General features: G+C 37.8%; 1 protein-coding gene across 4 annotated transcripts in view; it reads right to left on the minus strand.

Moving 5' to 3' along the window:
* The window catches only part of dync1h1 (dynein, cytoplasmic 1, heavy chain 1), an 86,466-nt gene that overhangs the window by 6,403 nt on the left and 56,764 nt on the right, over positions 1–23,299 (minus strand). For all 4 annotated transcript variants that reach the window (XM_080202499.1, XM_080202500.1, XM_080202497.1 and 1 more), the window contains 20 exons: positions 21,320–21,535; positions 20,931–21,143; positions 19,486–19,613; positions 16,613–16,766; positions 16,382–16,528; positions 15,571–15,721; positions 14,976–15,229; positions 14,356–14,490; positions 14,161–14,255; positions 13,726–13,897; positions 12,860–12,935; positions 12,597–12,757; positions 12,071–12,182; positions 11,892–11,952; positions 11,394–11,517; positions 10,232–10,345; positions 6,611–6,781; positions 4,652–4,869; positions 4,329–4,432; positions 2,299–2,510 (listed from right to left, as the gene is read on the minus strand). In XM_080202499.1, coding sequence (XP_080058625.1) covers positions 2,299–2,510; positions 4,329–4,432; positions 4,652–4,869; positions 6,611–6,781; positions 10,232–10,345; positions 11,394–11,517; positions 11,892–11,952; positions 12,071–12,182; positions 12,597–12,757; positions 12,860–12,935; positions 13,726–13,897; positions 14,161–14,255; positions 14,356–14,490; positions 14,976–15,229; positions 15,571–15,721; positions 16,382–16,528; positions 16,613–16,766; positions 19,486–19,613; positions 20,931–21,143; positions 21,320–21,535 — 3,018 coding nt within the window. The remainder of the gene's footprint in view (positions 1–2,298; positions 2,511–4,328; positions 4,433–4,651; positions 4,870–6,610; positions 6,782–10,231; positions 10,346–11,393; positions 11,518–11,891; positions 11,953–12,070; positions 12,183–12,596; positions 12,758–12,859; positions 12,936–13,725; positions 13,898–14,160; positions 14,256–14,355; positions 14,491–14,975; positions 15,230–15,570; positions 15,722–16,381; positions 16,529–16,612; positions 16,767–19,485; positions 19,614–20,930; positions 21,144–21,319; positions 21,536–23,299) is intronic.

The following is a 23,299-nucleotide window of genomic DNA, read 5'->3' on the forward strand; positions in this document are numbered from 1 at the left end:
TTGGGTCAACGAAGATTGGGGACTAGAGGCAAGAGGAGATGGCTCCAGTCTCATCTGTATCAATCAAGATCAGTTTTATTGATATCTCCAATGGAGGAGTTATACTGGAGGATGAGAATGTGATATAGTGGGGGAAATGAGAAATTGTCCAAAGGGAGGAGAGATTCGAAAATCACATTTAAAATGGAGTAAGGAGGGATCTGGGTGTCCTCACATGAGCATGTAGGTACAAGTAATTAGAAGAACAAAGGAATGCTTACCTTTATTGCAAGGGGAATGGAGCATAAGAGTCTTTGGTTTCCTTATCTAAGAACATACTTGCCATGTAGGAAGTTCAAGAAAGTTCACTTAAATTGATTCCTGGGATGAAAGAATTGTCTTATGAAGCAAGGTTGAGCCTATATCCATTGGAGTCAAGAGAACTGTTCTTAATGAACAATGCAAGATTGAGGGGGCTGGAAAGGGTAAATGCTGAGAAGGCATTTCCCCTTTTGGGGCATCTAGACATTTTTAAATAAAGTTGCATTCCACTTAAACTGGAGATAAGGAGGAACTTCTTGTCAATATTTGGAATTCTCTACTTGGGCAAACAGTGAAGGCTGGGCCGCTTAATATATTCAAGGTTGAAGTTAGATAGATTTTTGATCTATAAGGATCAAAGAGTTACAGTGGGCCCTTGCAGGAAAGAGAAGTTATGGCGATAATCAGATCAGCAAAGAGCGTATTGATTTCAGAGCAGGGGTCAAATGATCTACTCTTGCTCTTCTGTTTATATACTTGCATACAAAGTCATCAAAAAGGATGAGGGACTAAGTGCACTATTAAGTGTAATTTTAGTACTTTGATCAGGGCCATTTCCAGTTGAGTGTTGGCTGGCAAAATTCAAAACAATTTCCCAGTCCACCCCTGCAAAACGCAGGGGTGGACTGGGAAATTGAACCAAAGGCATGATGAGAGAGTACTAGGACATGGAACAATTATTCGGAAGGATCAGAGTGGATTTTAAAAAAAGGGAGAAGAGAGTTACAATCAGGGCTAGGACAGGTTATGGGTAAAGGGTGGATATGGTAGAAACAGCTGATTACATTGCTTCAATCTTAGTGAGACTTCCACAATTTCCTTAGACTTGAAAATGAGAGCGTGGTGACAGTGATCTAAGATGACAAGTAATGGGAATAAAACAGGGGTTCTTTGTTCTTCGCTGCCAAAACCATTCTAAGATGATCCTGGAAAGCAAAGGTGTCAGGTCTAGCTAAATCACTCTGACGAAGGGCCATCTAGACTCAAAACGTTGGCTCTACTCTCTCCACAGATGCTCTGATCTGCTGAGATTTTTCCAGCATTTTCTGTTTTTGTTTCAGATTCCAGCATCAGCAGTATTTTGTGTTTAAACCAGTTTCGTGACAGATACTAGAAATTTTTGCTCTCATGTCCATTTTCGTTTCCAGATGGAGGACGACATTTAAGGAATCAACAGGAGAAGGCTCCAAGGACAATTCATCCTTTGTGGTGCAGGGGCTCAACAGACAAATCCAAGAATATTTGCAAACATCTGTAATCCCAAGTTCTTATCCTCCTCCAGAGTTCACCAAAATTACAGATGTTAATCTGCAGCTAATTTGATTCACTACACAAGAAATAATTGTGGCTATGGACTTGGACAACATTCTGGCTAGACCTAAGCTCCACTATTAGCCACATCTCTAAACAAGTTGCTCCAGTTTAACTACAACATTGGCATGTACCTGTTTTCACTGAAACAATGCTTTCAAGCATCAATCCTACTTCTTGTGCATTATTTGTGCCTTCATGTGACAAATACCTGCAGTCCTACCAGAATTTTAAAAATGATTTCCAGATGTATTCCAAAATTGAGAATTTGAATCTAATCCATTCCTGAACTATAAACAGCCTTAAAAATGACCTGCCTCATTACAAGGAAGCAATTTCTGCATTAAGGATCTAACAAAGGTCAAAACACCATGTTTGAATACAACTAAGTAGACTTCCCCCAATTAGCATGCACCAGAAACAAAAAAACTTCAAGTTTGACTATTGGTTGGCTTTTGTTTCTGATAAGTGAATGTTAGTAGGTCGCAGCCAAGCTTCGCATGTGGTCAGAGTACGCCATACAAAGCCCTTTACGCATTGACTCTCAGTTACAACTGAGTTTTTAACATTACGCCTTGCGAATTCCATAAACAGTTAGACCCTACTAAAATTATAGAGTAGCGTTCATACATTCATCACTGCTCCTTCATTGTAGTGAGATATTAAACAATGCTTCACATTTCTTACCTTAATATTGTCAACAGTACGTTTAAGATGGTTGAGCGATTGTGGAATAAGTTGGAGCCAGTTACAGGCTGTGGTATGAAGTGTCCGCATCCAAATTGGGCGTCCATCTGAAGTAGAACCTGTCCGCTGCTTCTTCTCTGTCTCAGCATAAGCTAGATCATCCTCATCCTCCAACATCTGCATTTTCAGCATTTTGCTGAGCATGTCAGTACCTGAACCAGATAAGGGTCAAGGGATCAAAGACAGTCTAGCTAAATAAAGGTGGTGTTACCCAATCAGCTAACACCAGAGAATCACGTTAAAATAAAATTAATTTAAAGTAGGTATCAAAAGGATAAAAATAAAGGATAAATACATGAAAATGTGGTACACTGCCAAAGAGATACCCAGGTAGCTTGTTCAATAATCATCCAGGGATATTTTCATTTAAATAAAAAGTTGTGTAAACTCAGGCTGCTGATAATCAGCCAAAAGCATGAAAGTAGATGTCTGCCGAAGAATGAGATCAGGCTAGTGTTAGTGACTGTGTTGCTAAACAAGACAGAAAAACATGCCAAACACAGAAATAATGGGAGGACAAATTGAAAGATATGAATTTTTGTAAGCGAAGATACAAGTTGTGGCTAAAAAGATTTAAGCAGTACAATGTCCTTAGCAGGCAATGATCTGATGGTCAATTTCATGATCAGCAGTGAAGTGACAGCACCTGCAACTGTGGAGAAAGCTGCCCACAAACATGTAGGCATTTCTCTGATGAGGCTTTTCCCTTTCACAAGGATTTGAATTTGGCATCTAGTCAAAAGGATCTCCATGTGTCCAGCAATAGTGATGTCATCAAGTAGAGTAAGCAGCAATCACGTGGAAATACTCAGACAGCAAATCAGAAAGTTGGATGCCTAATTGTTCTTCACTTTAAAATTTTTAGAGTTAAATAAATGATTGGGGCATACAGTTGGGACTAAGGTAGATGCAAAAATATCAAAATGAATTTGAACTATAGAAAAAAGGAATCATCATAATAATGAAGAAATTCAACAGTTTCACAGATATCAGTGCAAAATATGGACCAGTATGCTTCAAAAGTAATACAAAGCATATAGTTGATAAAATTATGATGCAGTGTAAGAGAGAAATCTCTCTAGCAGTTGCATAGTAATTGAAAGTTAAACAGTGACTGGAATTTTTCAATTGTTCACGCCAGTGGGATTTTCCCATCTCACTACACTGCATGGAGATTTAGCTTGTCACAAAAATCTTTGCTGCAGTAGGAGCATGGCATGAATGGATGGTTAAGATTATGCCCAAAATTATTTAACTGATGAATTTGTCTAATTCTGCATATATTAAATTTATATAGAACTAAACAATTTAGTTTCAAAAGGCATGTATGAAATATACTATTATTGCTTAAATATATTACTATTTAATCAATATTAAGCTTATTCTACACTGGACCACAGAATTACCCATTCTTTAATTATTAACTCTTGTTCATATACACTTTAAATCTGACCATCTAAAATGAATTACAAAAAGAAATAACTAGAAAATTTAATTCCTCCAAATAATTACTCCTAATGCACTCTAAATATATAGTAAACAAACATGATCGGAAACCCATATGTATTTGATGTTCAAATTCCAAGCTTTCTTTGCGCAACCAAAGTGTTGAAGTATTTTTGGGTGGGGGGTAGCAGAGGGGACAAGGGGAAAGGAGACTAATGGGAAGCATGTAAAATGGGAACACAAAGGTACAGGGACCACTTTCAATCCAGATTTTCCTCTTTAGGTGGAAACTGAGTGCAAGTGAAAGAAATGAAACAAGAGTCATCTAAAATAAATACCTCTGGGGGAGGAATGAAATATCTGAATCAGAAATGCAATAGAGTTAGCAAAATTAAATGAAGAGACAAAGATATATTTTTGACAGAGTGCAAAGTTGCAATATGTTGATATAGATTTTCAAATCACAACAATACTAATGATTTACAATGGTTAACAAAGTTCTAATACTTAGAAATCTTAGTTACCCTGTGTAGTTAGAAGCACTTTTTCAGCATTGTTTGGTAGACCCAGCCAGGATGGTGTCTGAGTGTCAGGAAGCAGCTCAACCCACTGAATGAACTCCTCTCGTCTGCATAAAAGATCACCATTTGTTAACTCAAACTAAAAAGGGAAAAACGTCTCCAAATTAAGTTTAGAAATATTGTTGGATTCCATAAAGTAAGCACATTTTAAGCAACCCACTACGAGAGGGGAACTTGCAGCAAATAATTTCATTTTCTCTGAAGTCAGCATTTAAAGATAAAATACATTTTTAGTTGGCAACTGTTACTTGATTTTAGATTTTTACCTGATGCCATCTGGCATTAGAATATCCTTATGGCCATCGACCTTGCATGCCAATTTAAATTCACTGTCAAAGCTAGCAGTTGTAAATAGACGCTCCAAAAACGAATTTAACAACCGCTGGTCAAATTCATTATCAATACGTCCACCATAAATGGACTGTGCCATCAAGGTTTTCAAAGCTGCCCAAGGAATTTTATCAGGTGAAATGTTCTGGCGTCCCTGAAGAAAGCAAGTAATTCCATTTTTAAAATCACTGAAATAGGGAATATTTGAGATTTGTAAGTTCACCATATGACACACTTTCAATGCTTGTGCTGTAAATACATTAACACTAAAAATTAGTAATAATGACATGATTTTACAAGATGTAGGCATTGTAATAGCTTTCTGATCATTTGTACAATGCATGTGCAAATTAGGAAATGTAGCTTGGTCCTTGGGACAAGAGGATTGTCCTCTGATGAGATGCTGAGCAAACTGGCCCGACTCTACTCAGGATAATGGGAGGTGGTCTCATTGAAACATTCAAGATTCTTAAGGGGCTTGACAGTGGATACTGAGATATTGTTTCCCCGGACTGGGGAATCTAAATAATCGGAGCACAGTTTCAGGATTAGGGAGTTGACTATTTAGGACTGAGGTAAGGAGAAATTTCTTCAAAGGATTATTTGGAATTCTCTACTCGAAGGTCATGGACAGATGCACCATTAAATACATTTAAGGCTGAGATAGGCAGATTTATGGTCTCTCGGGAAATCAAAAACGAGAAGATGTGGGGGAAATGAAGCAGAAGCCCAAGATCAGCCATGATCATACTAAATTATGGAGAAGACTCAAATGAGCCATTTAGCCTTCCCCGTTTCTATGTTTACTCAATTTCATGATTTTGTTGAAAGCTAAATTAACGCTTAAAATGTTTAGTAACTCAGTTTTCCTTCGATGGAAGCAAAACAAATTTAAACACATACAAAAAATCAACCTCTTTTGCTGGGTTGAGAGTTTTCAGGATGAATATCTTAGGAACAGTCCATAAGTAAGTAGATTTGACTATCACTAATCAACTCAATGCTCTGTTTCACATTTATATTCTGGGATTATTGTACAAAAGCAACTTCAAGATGTTAAAATTGCCGATGGCAACATTATTAATCTTTTGTTATATCAGGTAGCTAAATTACAATTAAAAAGGGTATTTTTAAAAGAGGACATTTTTATTAATAGCTACATAGTAGTGTGTCCAGAATTCCACAACTCTTAAATTTCAAAAGCAGGTGGTTTCACACTCGAACAACAGTTTGGTGAACTGACCACGCTAAATTCTCCCTCAGTGTATCCAAACAGATGCTGGAGTGTGACAACTGGGGGGATTTTCGCAGTAACTTTATTGCTATGTTAATATAAACCTACTTGCAACAGTAATAAATAAATTTAAACAAAGATGCAAGCATTTCAGTACACTCAAGTAGGAATATTTTCAAACATTTCTCATTCATTATGCATAATATAGTCTGCATGAACTAAATGTTGACTGTCCATTTAGGATTTGCTTCTGGAAGAAACTTTATGTAACGATTATGGGTATGCTCTTTCAGGATATATCAATAATTTGCAGAGTCCACAACAGCCCCCAGTGTGATCCAAACTGAAAATTTAAATACCTTGGTTGTCTGCAATGTGAAATAATGTCAACCTAAGCATCTATAATTACTGCAGGCAGAGTTTAAAATGTTTGTCCCTGACATGTTTTCCTTAAGTTATATTTGAAGCACTATTTTGATCTTCTAAATCTTGGTAAGATAGAACAAACAAATTACTCCACTTTTACTCCTCTCCCACCCCAAAACTAAACACATTTAATACATCCTATTTAGTTATGGTAATTTATTTAGCAGCAAAAATTCTAATGTAATCACACATTTCCATACTGTTTTGTTCTGGCATCATATTTTAAATAATTTACCTTTGCTGTGTCATCCAACCAGGTGTCCACTGTATCACAAGCAGATCTCAAATCAGATTCACCGAACTCATACTTCTTGGACCAACCCAGAGGAGCATATCGCAGCCGTTCTTGTATAATAGCATGGAACCAGCCCAGAAGGAAGTACAGACGTGCACGTTCATTTGGGGACTGGAATAACATTTAATCAAAGTTATAATCTTGGGGATTTCTAAAACTGCACAATATTTCAAATTATAATAGTTTCTAATTTGTACATCAAATAATTCCGTCAGAGCATAAATCAATTTAAATTGTTTAAATCGCAGCAAAAGAAAATATGCTAAAATACAAGCAAAACATTCTAATGTTAAATGTGCTTTTAACGACAGATGGTAAAAAGAGATGAAATCAACATATTACACAGGAAAAACAAAGCAGGATAAGCTTTCAATTTATTCATTAGTATAAAAACTAAAACCAATTTGATAATTTATCAAATAATTAAAATCACTGCTCAATTAATCAACGAGATTTAGAGGATGAAGTGATATAATATGGGATAGTAACACTACAATTTTTGCAGTAATTATCTAAAATCCTGAAATTATAAAAGCAGAGAGGGAACAGCTGACTGATGAGTAGCTGGTGAATCAGTCTTTATTTAATTATTTCAGTAGTAAGTTTAATTGTCTAACAAATAGAAGCATAGCAGGGCAACTTGGAGCACAGTTCCTTGTGGGAATTACGTGTAGGAAGTGTAGTCAATTGTACAAGATCAACCTTCTGGTTTCAGATCTTCAGCAGTTGCTGGCACCTGCAAGGTTGAGCATTTCATGGACAGCACATTTTATAGAAGTGGTCACTGGCAGCTAAAGGTATGCAGGCAGAGGGGGAATGACTGACTGCCTGGCAATTTGAAAAGCAGGTAGTGCAGGAGTTCCTGGAATACACCTCATTCTCCAACCAGTTCTGAATCCTGGTGAATTTGCTCTGGATGGTGCGTGGTATCACAGCTTATTCCGCATGAGCAGGAGGAAGATTGGAAAAGCAATTGTAATAGGGAATTTGAAATTAAGAGTGCAGTTTCTGCAGTGTAGATCTAAGATAATATGTTGTCACACTGGAGAGCACCAGGGTTGATATTGAAAAGGGATGGAGGGTTGGGGTAGAGTCAACAGCTAGCAGTTGCTGTCCATATCTGTACTAATACCTAGGCAAGATGCACACGATCCAACAAGTTAGGGACTAAAAGGAGACTAACGAGCAGCAGGACTTGCTGAGTACTCCCAGTACCATATGCAAATCAAAGCAGATGCATGTGCAGCTGCAGGAGGCTTTAGATTCGAGACACTGGGACTGGTTCTAGGGAAGATGACGTTGTACAAACTGGACAGGTTGCACTTGAACATAACCAAGACCAATCCCCTTTTGGGCAGATTTGCTCCCATCATTGGAAGGGTGCAAGTTGGCAGGGGTATGGGAACCAGGAGGTAATTTTAGCAAGGAAAACCAAGGTATTAGGTGTATTGAGTAAAAAGGGCATGTAATAAAGTCTAAATTACAGTTACTGTGCAAGTTTTATAAGTAATGTTGGTCAGTAGCTGGCACCCATAGCTGCATGAAAATTTGATGTGATAGTGGAGACCTTGTTCAAAAGGCAAGACTGAGTATTAAATATTCCTGAGTACAAGGTGTTCAGGAGAGTTAGAGAAGTGAAGGACGAATAGCAACTTGATCAAGGAAAACACTGCAGGTGTTGGAGAGGCAGTACATCAACGAGGTAAAGCACAATCTTTTTGGTTAGAGCTGAGAAACAATAGAGATACCATTACATGGCCATGTGTATTCTATAGGCCAGTTAGTAGGAGAGATATAGAGGAATACATTTGCAAGAAAATTGCAGAGGGACACACAAGAATTAGAGTTACATTATATAATGGAAAGCTTCAATTAGCCTAAAATAGACTGGGATAATAGTGTAGGGGCCAGAGGGAGACAAGCAAGGGCAAAAAATCAGGATTCCATTCATTGATAAGCAATGGATGACACAAAAAGATAAAGATGAAGCAGAACAATGCATTAGACAGATGTCAGGTGAAAAATACAATCAAGATCCAGCTCAATATAGAAGGTTCAGAGGGAAAATGAAAAAAGTACGAGACTGGCAAAGTCTTTTATACACATACAAAATCAGGAAAAAAAAGGTGTGGAGACAATTGGAGACCTAAAAAGGATTTATGCAAAATGTGTCTAAGGTATCATACGGGTACTTTGCCAAGGAAGAAGGTGCTGCCCAAATCGTATCTAAAGAGGACACTAGTTGAAACATTAGATGGGTAAAAAAATTAAGGACATATTAGCATGGCTAGTTGCACTTAAATTCATAAGTCACCAAGATCAGATAAGATGCATAAAAGAATACTGAGGTAATTGTTGTGGAACCACTGGTCTCAACTTTCCCATCACCCCATCATAGGGATGTCGCCAGATAAATTAATGAATTGTAATTATCACACCCCTGTTCAAAAAGGTGCAATGATAACCCTGGCTTGTGAACTTAACCTTGGTGGTGAGGAAATTTAAAATGGTAACTCAAAGTATACTGAACTGTGAAGAGGACGGTTTTGAATCTAAAGGACAAACAAGACTGGTGCAATAAACAAAAGCAGCAGATGAAATGTAATGCATTTCATTTCAGAGAATGATTCATTTTTGTAAGAAGAATTATGAGGGGGATCTGGGCGGAGTAAATCAGAGGTGACTGTTCCCACTGGCTTAGATCAAGAATCAGGGGACACCAAGTTGATTGGCAAAAGAATCAACAGCAACAGGAGGGAAATCTTTACCTAGTGAGTGGTTAGGATCTGGAGTACATTGCCTGATGGGTGGCAGAAAGGGAGGCAATTTCAACTGTGGTATTCAAAAGGAAATTGGCTAATTACCTGAACAGGGCTATGGGGTAAAAGGAGGAGAGTGGGACCAGATGAGTTGCTCTTATAGGAGGTGGCACATTCAATGGCTGAATATGCTGTAACCTATGATTCTATTTTGTTTCATTACTTAAGTGTACACAGTTTTTGATCTCCATGACAATATTTAGTGAGTGCTTAGGGTGCATTGCACTGTTACTGATTTTCCTGCAGAGTATGGTTCTCAGACCAGCAAGATTAAGTAAAGGATATGGAAATCCAAAAGTAGATCATGTGCTAGCAAATGAATCTCTGTACAATTATAGGCAGGGAATACCTTTGAAATTCTGTCAAGCAACAATCATTGTCTTGGACATGGAATTCTCCAGTGAATGGCATCAGAATGCATGTTTGTAACAACTGTTACAAGCAAGCAAGCAACTGCTGCAGAAACTCTGAACTGTCAACTATTAGACTAGACAACATCTGTGTACACCTATTTTGCAGTTAGGAAGATGATGCAAAGTGTCCATTTTATACTGTGCTACTCAGCACATCACAGAAAAACCCTGGTTTTTGCCTCCATTCAAGACCCAAAAATGTGTTTCTCTGTACTCTAATAACCAGACTTGTAAGCAGCCTCTACCCACGTGACATGGGAAATTTGACATATCTGTCAGTACAAAATAAACTTTCTCCAAGAAAATATTGGGATTGAATGTTTTCTTACTTTGCACATCCTGGAAACCGGGATACTACTGAAGGTTCTCAGCATGTTGGCCTTCACACCAGGTGGTGGTTCAAATACAAATATACGCCCAGCTCTCAACAAGTTTACTGGAACCTGCACATAAGTTAATGGATTAGTGTTAAACTCATTGTTCTACAAGTACAGGTATACCCACAGATAACACGAGTTTAAAAACAATTGTATTCTTTTAAAGCAACTGGATAGCAAAATTTGAATTACTATCAACTCACTATTTCTAGCCTACAATGTTGTTTATTTAAATCTGTTTCAAAGTATTTTACTTGTTTTCATTCATAAAAGACAATACAATTTCCATGTGTGTTTCTGGTAGGAATGGAAGATTAGGTTGCTAGAGGATCATAATTGGACTGACTTCACATCTCTTGGTAGATGGCTATAACATACTGACGGGTTAATCAACCCACTTTTACTCAATAGCATATAGTAATATAAAAGGTGATTTTCTTACATAAATAGGAACGTGGAAATACCACCATTAAATAGTAAGCTATTTACAGATAGATTCGTTATAGATTTAACAAATGTAAAAATGTTGTGTGGATAGCTTCTGCTGAGTCTGTGGATGTGACACTCTTCCATGATGTGGTGTATAGTTTGTTTTCTCCCAAAGGCACAGAGGACTGGCACTAATGCCCCATCTGGGGAGGCTGGCCTAATAAAGGCTGTGGTTGGTCCTGAATCTGAGAGTAGACATTGGGTTGGTTTTGAGACCAGATACTTTCTTGTCGTGAATGATTCCCATTCATTTGTGGGAGAAGACTTTTCCAGATTGGCCTTCTTAACGGGAGTCAGATTTTTTGATCTTATTGAATGCATGGCAGGCTCAGAGGGCCAAATGGTCTACTCCAGCAACTATTTCTTATTGCCAAGATTAGCTGTCATTCTTATTCAGCTTGCTGGTGTTTGAATTTAAGGTTTGCTAAAAAAAAATCAGTATGTTCAGGACAAATTTAATTTGTTTGATTTCTGTACATGAATTAATCTAGTTTAAAAAATCTTTTGGCAATAAAGAAAACTGGACACAAATATTAATGGAGTTACATCTCCAGTAGAGTCCAAAATATAGAAACAGCCAATTTATTGAAACTCTAATACTTGGATTTTAAGTGCAACACATTACCTTGGGATTGATCTCCATGGTAAGGAAGAGGCGGAAATTAGAATGAGGTTGCAAGGAATGCAGCTTCTTCTCAAGTTGCATGAGCCAACCAGGAGCTAAATGCACATTCTTCAACATCACCCACCTATTAAGACCATTAAGTTGGTTACAAAGTGACAGTAGCAGAAGATCAAGGGTACATAACCTGCCATTAATTCTCAGCCAAGTATTAAATCTGGTGCACTTAACTGTCATTTTCATTTGTGTATTACACAAATTACATTTTATCAATATGCTGATTTCTAAATTAAAAAACTAGTTTCTGTTTACACATTTACGAATTTAGTACACTCAGCAGATAAATTCTAAAACGTTACAAGATCAGATAAGTAAGTGTGCACGCGCAAGGTGTACAAATGCTAGAACACCAACATTGAGCAAGTTCATCAAAATACTGAAAATTTTTAATAGTACAAATGTTTAACTGTAAACAAGAAACATGCAAGCAATCTCACATACCTGCCAGATTTGACAGCTGTATTAATAGCCTTTTCTGCCTGATTGAAGCCTTCTGCAGAACCTATGTTGTACATTGTTAAGATAGTTAATGGGAAGCTCAATTAAGGTTGCAATGATTAAAACACAATAATTGTATTTTGGTGATCAAAAACTAGTTACTAAAACAGCAAAATTTTTACCAATGGCAATAGATGTAATCTGTGTATTTTGCTCAGCTGCAAGATCCTCTCCACGTCCACTGGCATCATAACCAGGTACAGAGCACATCAGCACAGGAGTGTTTGGTTTCACCTAAAAAGAGAGCAAGCCAACCTCAATAAATATTGCAGAAATAACCTCCAACAAATTACATACACATACCCGTTAGTTATTTGGCTACAGGCTAGAACAGTCATTGCAAAACATTAAATTAATTTAAAGTACAACAAATATATGATTGGTATTATGTCCAATAATAGCATCTATTCACATATATCAAAATGATTGGAAAGGAAATGGATAGAGACACTAAGTTCCCATGAGGAGAGTTAAAGTATAGGTCAACAGAGAAAAAAAAATTGAAGTTTTTCACTCTTCTGATAACTACCAGCTACTGATGCTGATTCTGCTGGGGAAAATGGAATTCAATTCCCTAAGCACCAGGGAACTCAATTTAAATAGTTCAGTGACTCTTCAAATATTGTGCAAATTGTTTCATCTGCATACCTCAGAATCTACAATGGTCGACAGGTCTAACGGCTGCTCGATTGTTGACATGAAACTGTCTCCCAAAACTGTAGCCACAAAGATGTGAGCCATTGCCAAGAGGCGATCTGGTCGGAAAGCCTGGATCAGCAGCAGTCGGTACATAGCCTGCCCAATGGGAGCTGGATAGAAGAAAATAAGTTTTAACTGTGGAGCTTGGAAAATTAAAATGAATAAATTCAACCACAAATATTCAGAGTTTGAATTTAAAGACTTATACTTACAGAAAGGTTTCTCACTAGTCCACAGATAAGGCACAGTTTGTTCAGGTGAACTACTCTCCAGCCAGATGTTAAATTGCTGCAGTGAAAGAATACTTGGAAAATTATTGACCAAAAAAGTATCAAATACTTGAACAATTGTTGGAGTTTTTCCTAAGTATCAGGCAATTGTTTTCTGGGCCGCAGTTAAAAATATTAGGTCAGACACAGCCATATTTTCCAACTGCAACATCTATTTTGATGTTACACGCACACATTTTGTATAGAGTACTTTTCATTTTGCTGCATATAATGATGATGTTCCACGACAGATTCAATGAAGGATTTTGAGCAATGTACAAAATGCTGGAATGTGCTGGTAAAATATTTCAATTAGAGATAACAAGAAGAAGTCTTTTAACATAACTAGATCAGTTATTCAAGCTCATTTTTTTTGTTCATCTTTTTTGGAGTAGGGAGAAAGATTTCAATGTACAATGAAGACAAGTTAATGCTGAAGAACACGCATTAAGCTAGATAAAAATCTGTGCACATCACTAGAAAAGTTAAGGATGAAATTATGCCCATTTGCTGCTAACTTTTTATTAAAACAGTAGCAAATTAATTTCTTTGGAACAATCTGAATTGTATTAAATTGAATAACTAGATGATAGGCATCAGTGCATTGGGCTCTCCAATCCAGACCACAGGCATCCTTAATTGTGCGAACAGGTCTGAAGATGAAGAGATTGAGTACCACAAATCAGTGGTCTAAAACAACATCCTTTCACACTCCAAGAAAAAGTTAGTCAACTCAAATTTGTCTGCAAAGTGATAAGCTTGGGACAAAATATTCAAACAGATATTAATTAATTTAAAGTTCAACTTACATCATCCACCTGAACTTTGGAAATTAGATCGAAAAAGGCAGGCAAACGGCTCAGTCTCTCCATGCCTTCAATCTGTTCTGTAGTGAGATAATCTATCTTGCTCAAAGAACCATTCAGCACAATCTCTCGACCACGAAGGAAATGGTGGAACTCCACATCATATGATGGTTCACTGGGAAGAAAAATAGGAGATTTATATTTGGGGAGAAATTAATGTTTATAGTCTACTTGTTAAGCAAATTGATTTTTTTTTTATAAAATAAACTGAAATCCCCAAAGAGCAAAAACAAAATGCATATTAACCTCCCTTGGAGTGCAGAAAATCAGATGATACGGATAAATGCTACAAATTAACTGACTTTTGCTAAAAAAAATCAAGTTCCCTCTCAAATGTTAAAACTGATTTATGGACAGCAAGCAAATTTTTTTTTTTACCTGGTTAAACCCTTGAGACGAATCTTAGCCAACAGCATTGCAATGGTGATATGATCATTGTGCACCATACCCCGTGCCACTCTGTTAAATGTTCCCTGCAACATAAAATAGCACGTTATCTGTATGCACGCAAAATAATAGCCTTTTTTTGTAAAGAGTTTACAGTTAGCCTTTTTACTGACTGTCCATACATACCTGGAAAAGGTCTTTTGTAATGATACAGAGGCGTTGTGTATGATCAGTAAGTCCTTTCAGATTTGGATTCTCATACAGAACAGTGTGATAAACATCCAGGAAGAACTGAAGTGAATACTGATATAGGAAGTGAATCTATCGATAAATGAACAATATAAGCAATCTGATCCTATTATCCAGGAAGTACTATCATGTATTTTTCACAATTTGAATTCTCAAATGTTGGGAATCAAAAGTGGCAAAACACATTTTGATTATTAACAACGTGTAAAAAAAAAACAAATTATTAGTCATGCCATGAATTACGATTAATAGCCTTACCATGCATTTGCACAAGCTATTCTAAAGCCTCTACTGGCTTTATTCTGATTGCAAATTGATTAACTGATCACTCCAAAACAATCCTAGTCAAGCCTGTATCAAGAGCTAATGCTTTCACACTAATTATGAAGGATTTTCTATTTTCCTTCATGTTATACCCATTTCAAAAAATATTTCCCAGATGTGTTTTAATTTTTAAAAACAATCATACATAATTTAATGAAAAGAATCAAGTCTTAGTTGCATGTTGTCTATATTGCTTCAGCTCATGTTATTATACACATTTGACTGTATTCTACCTGGTTTAGTGATTCCATTGTGAAATAGATACTGCTACATGCTGTAGAAAGTGGCAAGTACTGTTGGGAGACAGCATCCACTTCTGCCATAACAATATCTGTTTCTTCAACCTTTCTAGTGACCTCTGCTGCCTCTTTTTTTAGATTCTCCAGTGTAGTGATGATGGTGTCATCATCCAAGATACGACCTTTAACTTCGTTCAAAGCTTGTAGTAAAGACTTCTCCAGCTGGCGCAAACGAAGTTGGAATTCACCTATAAAAAACAAAATCAAAGTTACAACTCTCATTTAACCATAACCAGAATTATATTCAAAAATTGCAGAATACAACAGTTCCCATTTTTAGTAAACAAATTAAAAGTATAAAATCAAATACTTAATTTATAAAAACCTACATTGAAGGGAGATTGTAGAATGTGTCCAATTTGTGCACTACCAACACATTAAGAGTTTCTCACAGTAGTCCAAACCAGCATAAGAAAGCAAATTTAGTTTTGCATGTTATTTAGAACTGGTGAACTCCAGTCTAATCACCAAGGCTTAAATAAAAGCTAGTTCACAGTGGATCAGTGCTCAGAACAGTTGGAAAACCAACCTTGCAACTTCAACAGGTCTGAACGTTTCTCATCTACATCTGGTCTTTCTGCCTTCAGCACCTCATTCAGGCACTGGCTTTGTAGGCTGCTACGAGTGACTGTGAAGTTAACAAATGTAACACGAGAGCAAAGGTCTGGTGGGAATTCAACCTGCAAGAGAACACATGAATAATAACTATTTCTATTTAAACCTGCTTCATATCAAAAACCAATTAAATTATCTGAAAACTCAAATATCATATCTCCTGCAACACCCCACTGCCGCCACCCCCCCAATTAATCTGCTCCATCTCAAAACACTGGAGTTGCTGAAATATAGTCCTAAGGGTGGCCTGTGGATTGCTATGAAATTGATAATGAGTGCTACAGGTTATTTTCACTGTCAGAGGCATTTTGATTGGGCAAATACCAGATTAAACAAACAATGTCAACACTCCCACATTTCAGATAATCATAACCAGATTAATTGGTTTCCAGCTCCATATGAGAGGTGCTTGTATGCATTCAAATGTAGTCCTGGATGAGATCAGCCATTTCAGCACAGATAAAAATGTTTCCAAAATCAATTCGAAGCTTTAACATGGGAGGATTTCTAAAATATTAAATTGAAATTTTCAACTAAATTCAAGATGACTAAAGGAAACCAAAACTGGCGTCAAATAGTGACTCTGCTTTGAATCAAAGCATTAATTTCTAAAAGCTTCTAAAAGAGAGATTAACATTTATCTAGAAAATGGGGAAAAAAACTTAAAGCACTGAAAATGTACTTAAAATGAGACCATTCTGAACGTATTAATTCCAGTGACTCACAGTTGGGTCTCGGGTAGACAGGAAAATGACAAACGATGGCGACAGGTCAATATCTTGATCACCAAGCGTAATGAGCACTCTACCCCCAGTCCTGCGAACCTCACGATTCAGCACTGGGTTCAAGATTGGATCATAACTTTCAACATCCTAGAATTAAGAAGGATAGGCTGAGTAAATATATAGAAGCTAGCAAGAACAGAAGACATTTCACAATGTACCTTTACTACATACCTGGACCAGTAATGGATTACCGAATCTCAATGCACTCTCTAGATTCTTTCTGAAGGCATCATCCAAGAAGCTAGTTCTAGTAATCTTGCGTTCCTTGTACTCATTCATGATAAACTCAGTGGCCTGACCAGATGGGTCAATAATTAACGGGTACCTTTTCAAAAATAATGTTTGAGGAAATTACAATGTAATAAACACGAACTAGATTCAATTCCTTTAAAAAAAGGATAAGATCAGAAACTTATGTCAAGGAGCTAATATGAACAACCCAATTTGTAAACCTGATCTTCAAAAGGTAGAAGAATTGAACATTTGGAATCTCAATCATTGCAGAATAAAACATCTTGCAGGAAAGAATGATTTTTTTTAAAATGAAAGGAAAACTTAGCATTGGATTTCACCTCCAAGCCCACCTGGCCCAAGATTCCATTCGTTGATATTGCATTGTGTTCAAAAACAAACACGTGGATTTGGAATGACTGACTAAATGCAGGAATGCGCAACTAGAGCACGGAGGTATATGAATCACTAACTAGACTAGGAAGTAATAGCTGGGCTAAAGTTGTTAGGGAACACAACACATCCAGATTAGGAAGTAGATGCATGAATTCTCAACATCACAATCAGATTAACTGATTTTCAATAGTTAAGCATTTGTACTCTATGGGATAGCGTCATATTACGTCTGAGCAAGTGAAGTTTTTGAGGCGGGGGGGGGGGGGGTCGCAAAAAAAAACAGGACATGGCGACTCTCCCATCCCACTGCGCTAGCATCACCAGCTCCAAGTTTTTTGGATTCATCAGCAGAGAGCTGAAGAGGTAAGCTGGACCCCTGGCACTGCCCAAATGGCACAACTGGTGCCTGTGGGGGGCTGTATTGCCACTTGGCATAGGAAGGGATGTGATTGGAGGTGGAAGTATATAGTGATGGGGTGTTGCTGTGCTGATCAGCGACTGAACTGGTCAGCAATCAGGAGGCCGGCAGTACAAATGCCAATCTCCACTGTGATAGATCAGTGTATACACAGCAGCCTGTTCAGTGCTGTGCTGCCAGCCTCTCCAGAGGGGAAGACCCTGTCCACTGATTTTCAGAGTGAATCACACTAGGGCACATAGCAGTGGTCAGAGTGTGGGAGATTCATTGAAAACCCTGCTAAAGAAAACAGGGGAGTTACTTCAGTTTTCAGTCGAACACCCTTTGAATTTTTTTTTGAGAGAATCGCACTCTCAGTATCTCACTTTAAATTTAAAGGCTCTTCCCTAACACCTGTTAGTTCCAGATCTGGTCTTCCTGTTCATGGTCCTGTACTGCTGCCAAAGCCCAACTCCACTGTCCTAAAAGATGGAGAGAGTGGAACACATTCCTCCACTCCCCCTTCTGCCCAAACACAGCCTTTTCACTTTCCTTCATATCCTCTTAAAATTGCCTCATCCCACACTCCATTCCATCGCAGTCTCTTTACTTCCCCAACAAGTTCATCAATTTCTTCTGTGCCTAATCTCATTTCTCAGATCTAAATCCCCACCCCTCCATCCCTTTTTATTCTTAGATTAAAATTCCCTCCCGAGTCCGAGTCAGAGGCCTCTCAACCTGAATCCTTGCGTTTTGCCTTCACACTGCCGCTTCGTGTTCATTCACCGAAATAAGAATTATTCAGAGATTAGGTTTTACATGAGAAAAATTAAGTTCAGGCATATTTTTTGCCAATAATGACATTTTTCACATTTTTAATCACCAGATGGCTTTAAGTGCCAATGAAAAAAAGTGAAGGGAGCAGGGAAATATGTAACCCTTCACATGTACAGTAAGTTGCATTCATAGAATTCCTACAATGCAGTAGGAGGCCATTGACCACAAGTCTGCACTGACCACAATCCCATCCAAGCCCCATCCCCATAACCTCATGCATTTACCCTAGCTAGTCCCCTCCTGACACTAAAAGGACAATTTATCATGACCAATCAACCTAACCCATACATCTTTGGACTATGGGAGGAAATCAAAGCACTCAGAAAAAAACAGACACAGGGTGGATGAGCAAACGCCACACGGACAGTGACCCAAGCCAGGAAATGAACCTGGGTTCTTGGCACTGTGAGGCAACAGTGCTAACTATTGTGCCACCATACCAGTTAGAAACCATGAGTTAAACAAAATATTTTCTGTACATTCAAGTCCATGGTCTTTTGTCAAAAAGATTTAAAAATTTAAAAGTAAGTTTCCAATTTTACAGTACAGACATACATACATGACCATGAAATCATTGTTGATTATTACAAAAAACCCATTTGGGTCATTAATCCCCTTTAGGGAAGGAAATCTGCCCTCGCTACCTGGTCTGGCCTAAATGTGACTCCGGATCTACAGCAATGAACACGGCAAGCCACCCAGTTCAAGGGCAATTAGAACCTAGACAGTGACGGCCACATTAAATGAATAGAAAAAAGAGCATATTGCACAAGTGTGTGCTGATTGGTTGACAAGTGAACTCTGGTACAATGCACCAGTTAACTGATGACAAATTAGTTTTGTGTAATTGGTTAAGGTCAGTGTATATTTTACACTTTTGCAGACACATTGTACCATTCTCAGGTTCATTTCCCAGGGCAATAGTCATCTGCCTAGTTTGAATTTAAAGAAAGCTTGGCTATTAAGTCATCAGTTAACAGATGCATTTTCCATGGCAATGCTTCTACCAATTAGCACTTAAGACTTGGTACTCTTGCAAATTGTTTTGATGAGTGCAAGATGAAAAATTTCGACAATGTATCTTTTTTCAGCACCATTAAGCAGAAGTTCTTTCGTTGATTTAATACTTTGCCATGCTATTTTTCCAAATCAAAATTTTACACATTTTCTTTATAACACATACCTATTGAAACGTTTTAGCATGATAGCGTTTTCTGTGCATAAGTCATCTGCAGGTAGGGAATTTGCTTGCCAGCGCAGGCGTTCATCAGCATTAGACAGATACTCCGTTCTTGCTATGTCTGTACGGAACTGAAGTTAAACAGCAATCACCAATCCATAGATAACAAATTTTGTCCATTTATGATCAAATTAAGAATATCTAAAATAGTTTGGAAACAAAGATAACAGAACTAAATCACTCAGCCCCTCTTCTCATGCTGCATTTGATCAGATCAGGGATGATTTCTACCTCTGCAGATTTACTAATCTTCAAACCATTTTCCTTGCTCTTCTTATTTAAGAAGTATCCATCATACTCGTTCTTGAAAATTTAATGGAGTTGACATTCTCAGCCTTTTGGGATACAAGAGTTCCAGATTTCCACTGGAAAGGAGTAGCACTCACTTTAGTTTTAATCACAATTCCCACCAGAAAGTTTATTTTGCTTGGGTTTTAAACAGTTAATTTATACAGAGGGCAAATCACTAGAAGTAACAGTGTAGATTTAATACAAATCATTTTAAAAACAGACTAATGCTGGGGTTAAGTTTCAGAGGAACAGAAATTATTGACCTGAAACATGGTCTGTCTCCACAGATGCCAGCTGACATGCCAAATATTGGGGATTTTGTTTTTATTAAGGAATACAAACCTTTTTTGTATAACCTGTCCTCATACTTTAATCCCTTAAACTCTGGTGCCACTAACCAGGTCTCTAATGATTGTACCATCATAATAAAACTGAATTTGTGCTTCTCACTAGTTCTATTTCTTACAACCTATATTTTTCTTTTTGTTCCAAGTATTTAATGTGTTTTTGTACACGTGAGCATTGAGATTACCAGTTAAATTTTCCTTCCACTGGACTCTTCTCCACTATCTTTTCTCTCCCCCCCCCCCCCCCCCCCCCCCGGGACTGTGGTTACAACCCAGATGCAGGTTATACCCAATACGAAAGCTTCTTTTCCCACAAAAAAATCCTTCAGACCAAGTACCTTAGCCACATATTTTGTTTATTGATATATCTATGTCAATTTGCATGTGGCTTGGATACTAATCTGATGATCATTATCCATTCATCGAATTCAACACCTAGATAGTGATACTCCCTTATCCTTCCCTGTTCCTTCTTATGCTGTTAGTTCAGACTTGGGTTTTGAAAAAAATTATCCACATCAACCACCTTCCCCCACCCCTTTTCCAGTCTCAGAAATCCCTTACCCAGGTGCCATAGTAGGGAACACACCCTCTAGATTCCTGATAACGGTAACAAACTAATACCCTGGAGCTAAAACTTTCTATTCTGCACATCAATCATTGATCAAAAAGATTAGGCTCACAGATGTTACTTATTTCATTGTTATCTCTGATCAACACATTAAGCTATTGAAAATTATTTAGAATTACCAGAATGCTTGCTTGCTGTAGGTGATGTGCCCAAGTTGTAAACAGATTTTGGCGCATTTGCTGATCAAAGTACCCTGCATAAGCGATGAAAGCAGCTGATAATAAGCAGTCTCCAGCAATAGTAGCCATCTGATTCTTAAATGTTTCACTGGTCTTTTCCCAGCGGTCTCGTTCAGCAGACAAACTCTTCAATAGTGCAGTACTTCGGTTAACCTGAAAAAAATTAATGGATTTTATGGCCAATAATGCATTATACTGCCAAAACAAAACGTCTGAACTGAACAGATAAATTATCCAAGCCCAAGTTGCTGTCCCACTCTCGTGCTCTGTTAGGATTCCTATAGTGCAATTGGAAGCTCTATTAGAAAGGTTTTACTTATGACAATTACCTTCGCTTCTACAGCTGCAAGATCTGCTTTAATAGCTTGGGCTTCCGATATCAGAATAGCATACTCCTCCTTGTAACGAGCAATACTGGTTTCCAGGTCTCGGATCATTTGCTCAACTTCATCAGCCTTTTGTTGGTTCTCTTTTGCATCATCCTCCAGCTTCTGTAGCTCATTGCGCAAAGGTTCTACTCGTTTTAACATATCAGCATAATTCAGCTTCGAAACAAAAAAGGTAAATTAGACTGGCTATGCAAGGCTACAAATACCCAAGGGGCAGGGGGGGACCGGAAACCCCAAAATGAACCTGCCTTTTAAAAAGGCTACGTAGTACAGAATGTGCAAATTTAGAGTAACAGCAAAATACTAGTTCACCATTTTAATTTGAAGTGTTTCAACCAAAGGTGACAAAACAATTCTCTTCTAAAAATTCAAATTTATTACATATCATCAAGGATAACCACTGGGGTTAATAAGAGCGAGAAACTTAAGGTAATATCAGTAGAAAAAAGTATTGGGAAAAACGTGACTGAACGAGGCAGCAGTGGACGCAGTTTATGATTATCCTAAATTATCTGGATTTTAGAAAAGTTGCAGCAGATTGGAAGTCAGCAAAATTAAGAAAGGAAGAATAAAGATGCAAGCCATAGGCCAGTTAACCAGACAATCTCAGAATCCCACATCTTTCCAGTTATAAAATTTGGACACCATAGCAAACAAATCCATTTCAGATAGGGTTCTTCGTTTGGTGCACTTTTGCTGATGGCAGAGACCAATCCTTGAGGCAGGTTCTGCCATTAGCGCCACACATGAAACCTTTCTGTTGGATATTGTTTTCAGCATTGGCATCTGTTGCCAAGTTACTGTGGACAATGGTCATCATGGTGGTGCATGCTACATCACAAGAGGCGTCCCTATTTTTCATTGGTCAGCTAGTTATTTCCAGGTGCAATAATCAGTGCCTACGATCAGTAGATTATGTTTACAACCATTCTACCAGTCACTTGTCTCCAGCTACCTCACCATACAGAAAATCTTGCAAATGACCTGCAAATGTGCTTAAGTCAATGAAGTCACCCCTGTTTAATGAATGCTAATAAACTTGGAAGCTTTGCTGCTTTCATAATTTTTGTTCCACCATATATATTCCCATGCATGTAAACTTGATCCCCGACTATAAGCCTTAAGAAAACCATGAACATGGGACACGGTGTTGAACCTCTATCCCAATCACACTAAATAACCTCCCACTAGAAGCAAAACCTGCTACCACAATTCCATGGTGACAATCTGTTCCTTGATGCAGAACTCAGTATAAGCATAGGGGAAAGCAGTTACCACCTTTGGCCAAATCACAAAATCTGCATGAAATATCAAGCTGACCTTGGGACTAAGCTAACAATTTATAAAGCCGTATTCTCAGCATCTTACTGTATGGCCGTGAAACATGAAGCACTTAGCTTACTTTTCATGGAAGGATATACTTGTATTGAGGTGGTACAGTGAACATTCGCTAGCTTGCTCTCAAATCAAGGAACCATTATCTATGATGAAAGACTCAGTAAATTGGGCCTATGCCGTTTAGGAGAATGAAAGATAACCTCATTGAACATGCAGAATTCTAAAAGGGGCTTGACCGGTCAGTTATTTTCCCTGGCTGGGAAAGTTAGTCATGATATGGAAATGCCGGTGTGGGACTGGAGTAAACACAGTAAAAAGTCTGACAACACCAGGTTTAAGTCCAACCGACTTATTTGAAAGTACACTCACTAGCTTTCGGGGTTAGTCCCTTCGTCAGGTGAATGGAGAGTTAACCCCAAAAGCTAGTGAGTGTACTATCAAATAAATCGGTTGGACTTAAACCTGGTGTTGTCAGACTTTTTACTGGGAAATTTAGAACATAAGGGTAGAGTCTCAGGATGGAGGTCAATCATTTAGGATCAAAACAATAAGAAATTTCTCCACTTGGAGGGTAGTGAATCT

This window comes from Carcharhinus amblyrhynchos, chromosome 14 (genome assembly GCF_965287045.1).
Source record: "Carcharhinus amblyrhynchos chromosome 14, sCarAmb.v2.hapA, whole genome shotgun sequence".
In the NCBI taxonomy this organism is placed as follows: domain Eukaryota; kingdom Metazoa; phylum Chordata; class Chondrichthyes; order Carcharhiniformes; family Carcharhinidae; genus Carcharhinus; species Carcharhinus amblyrhynchos.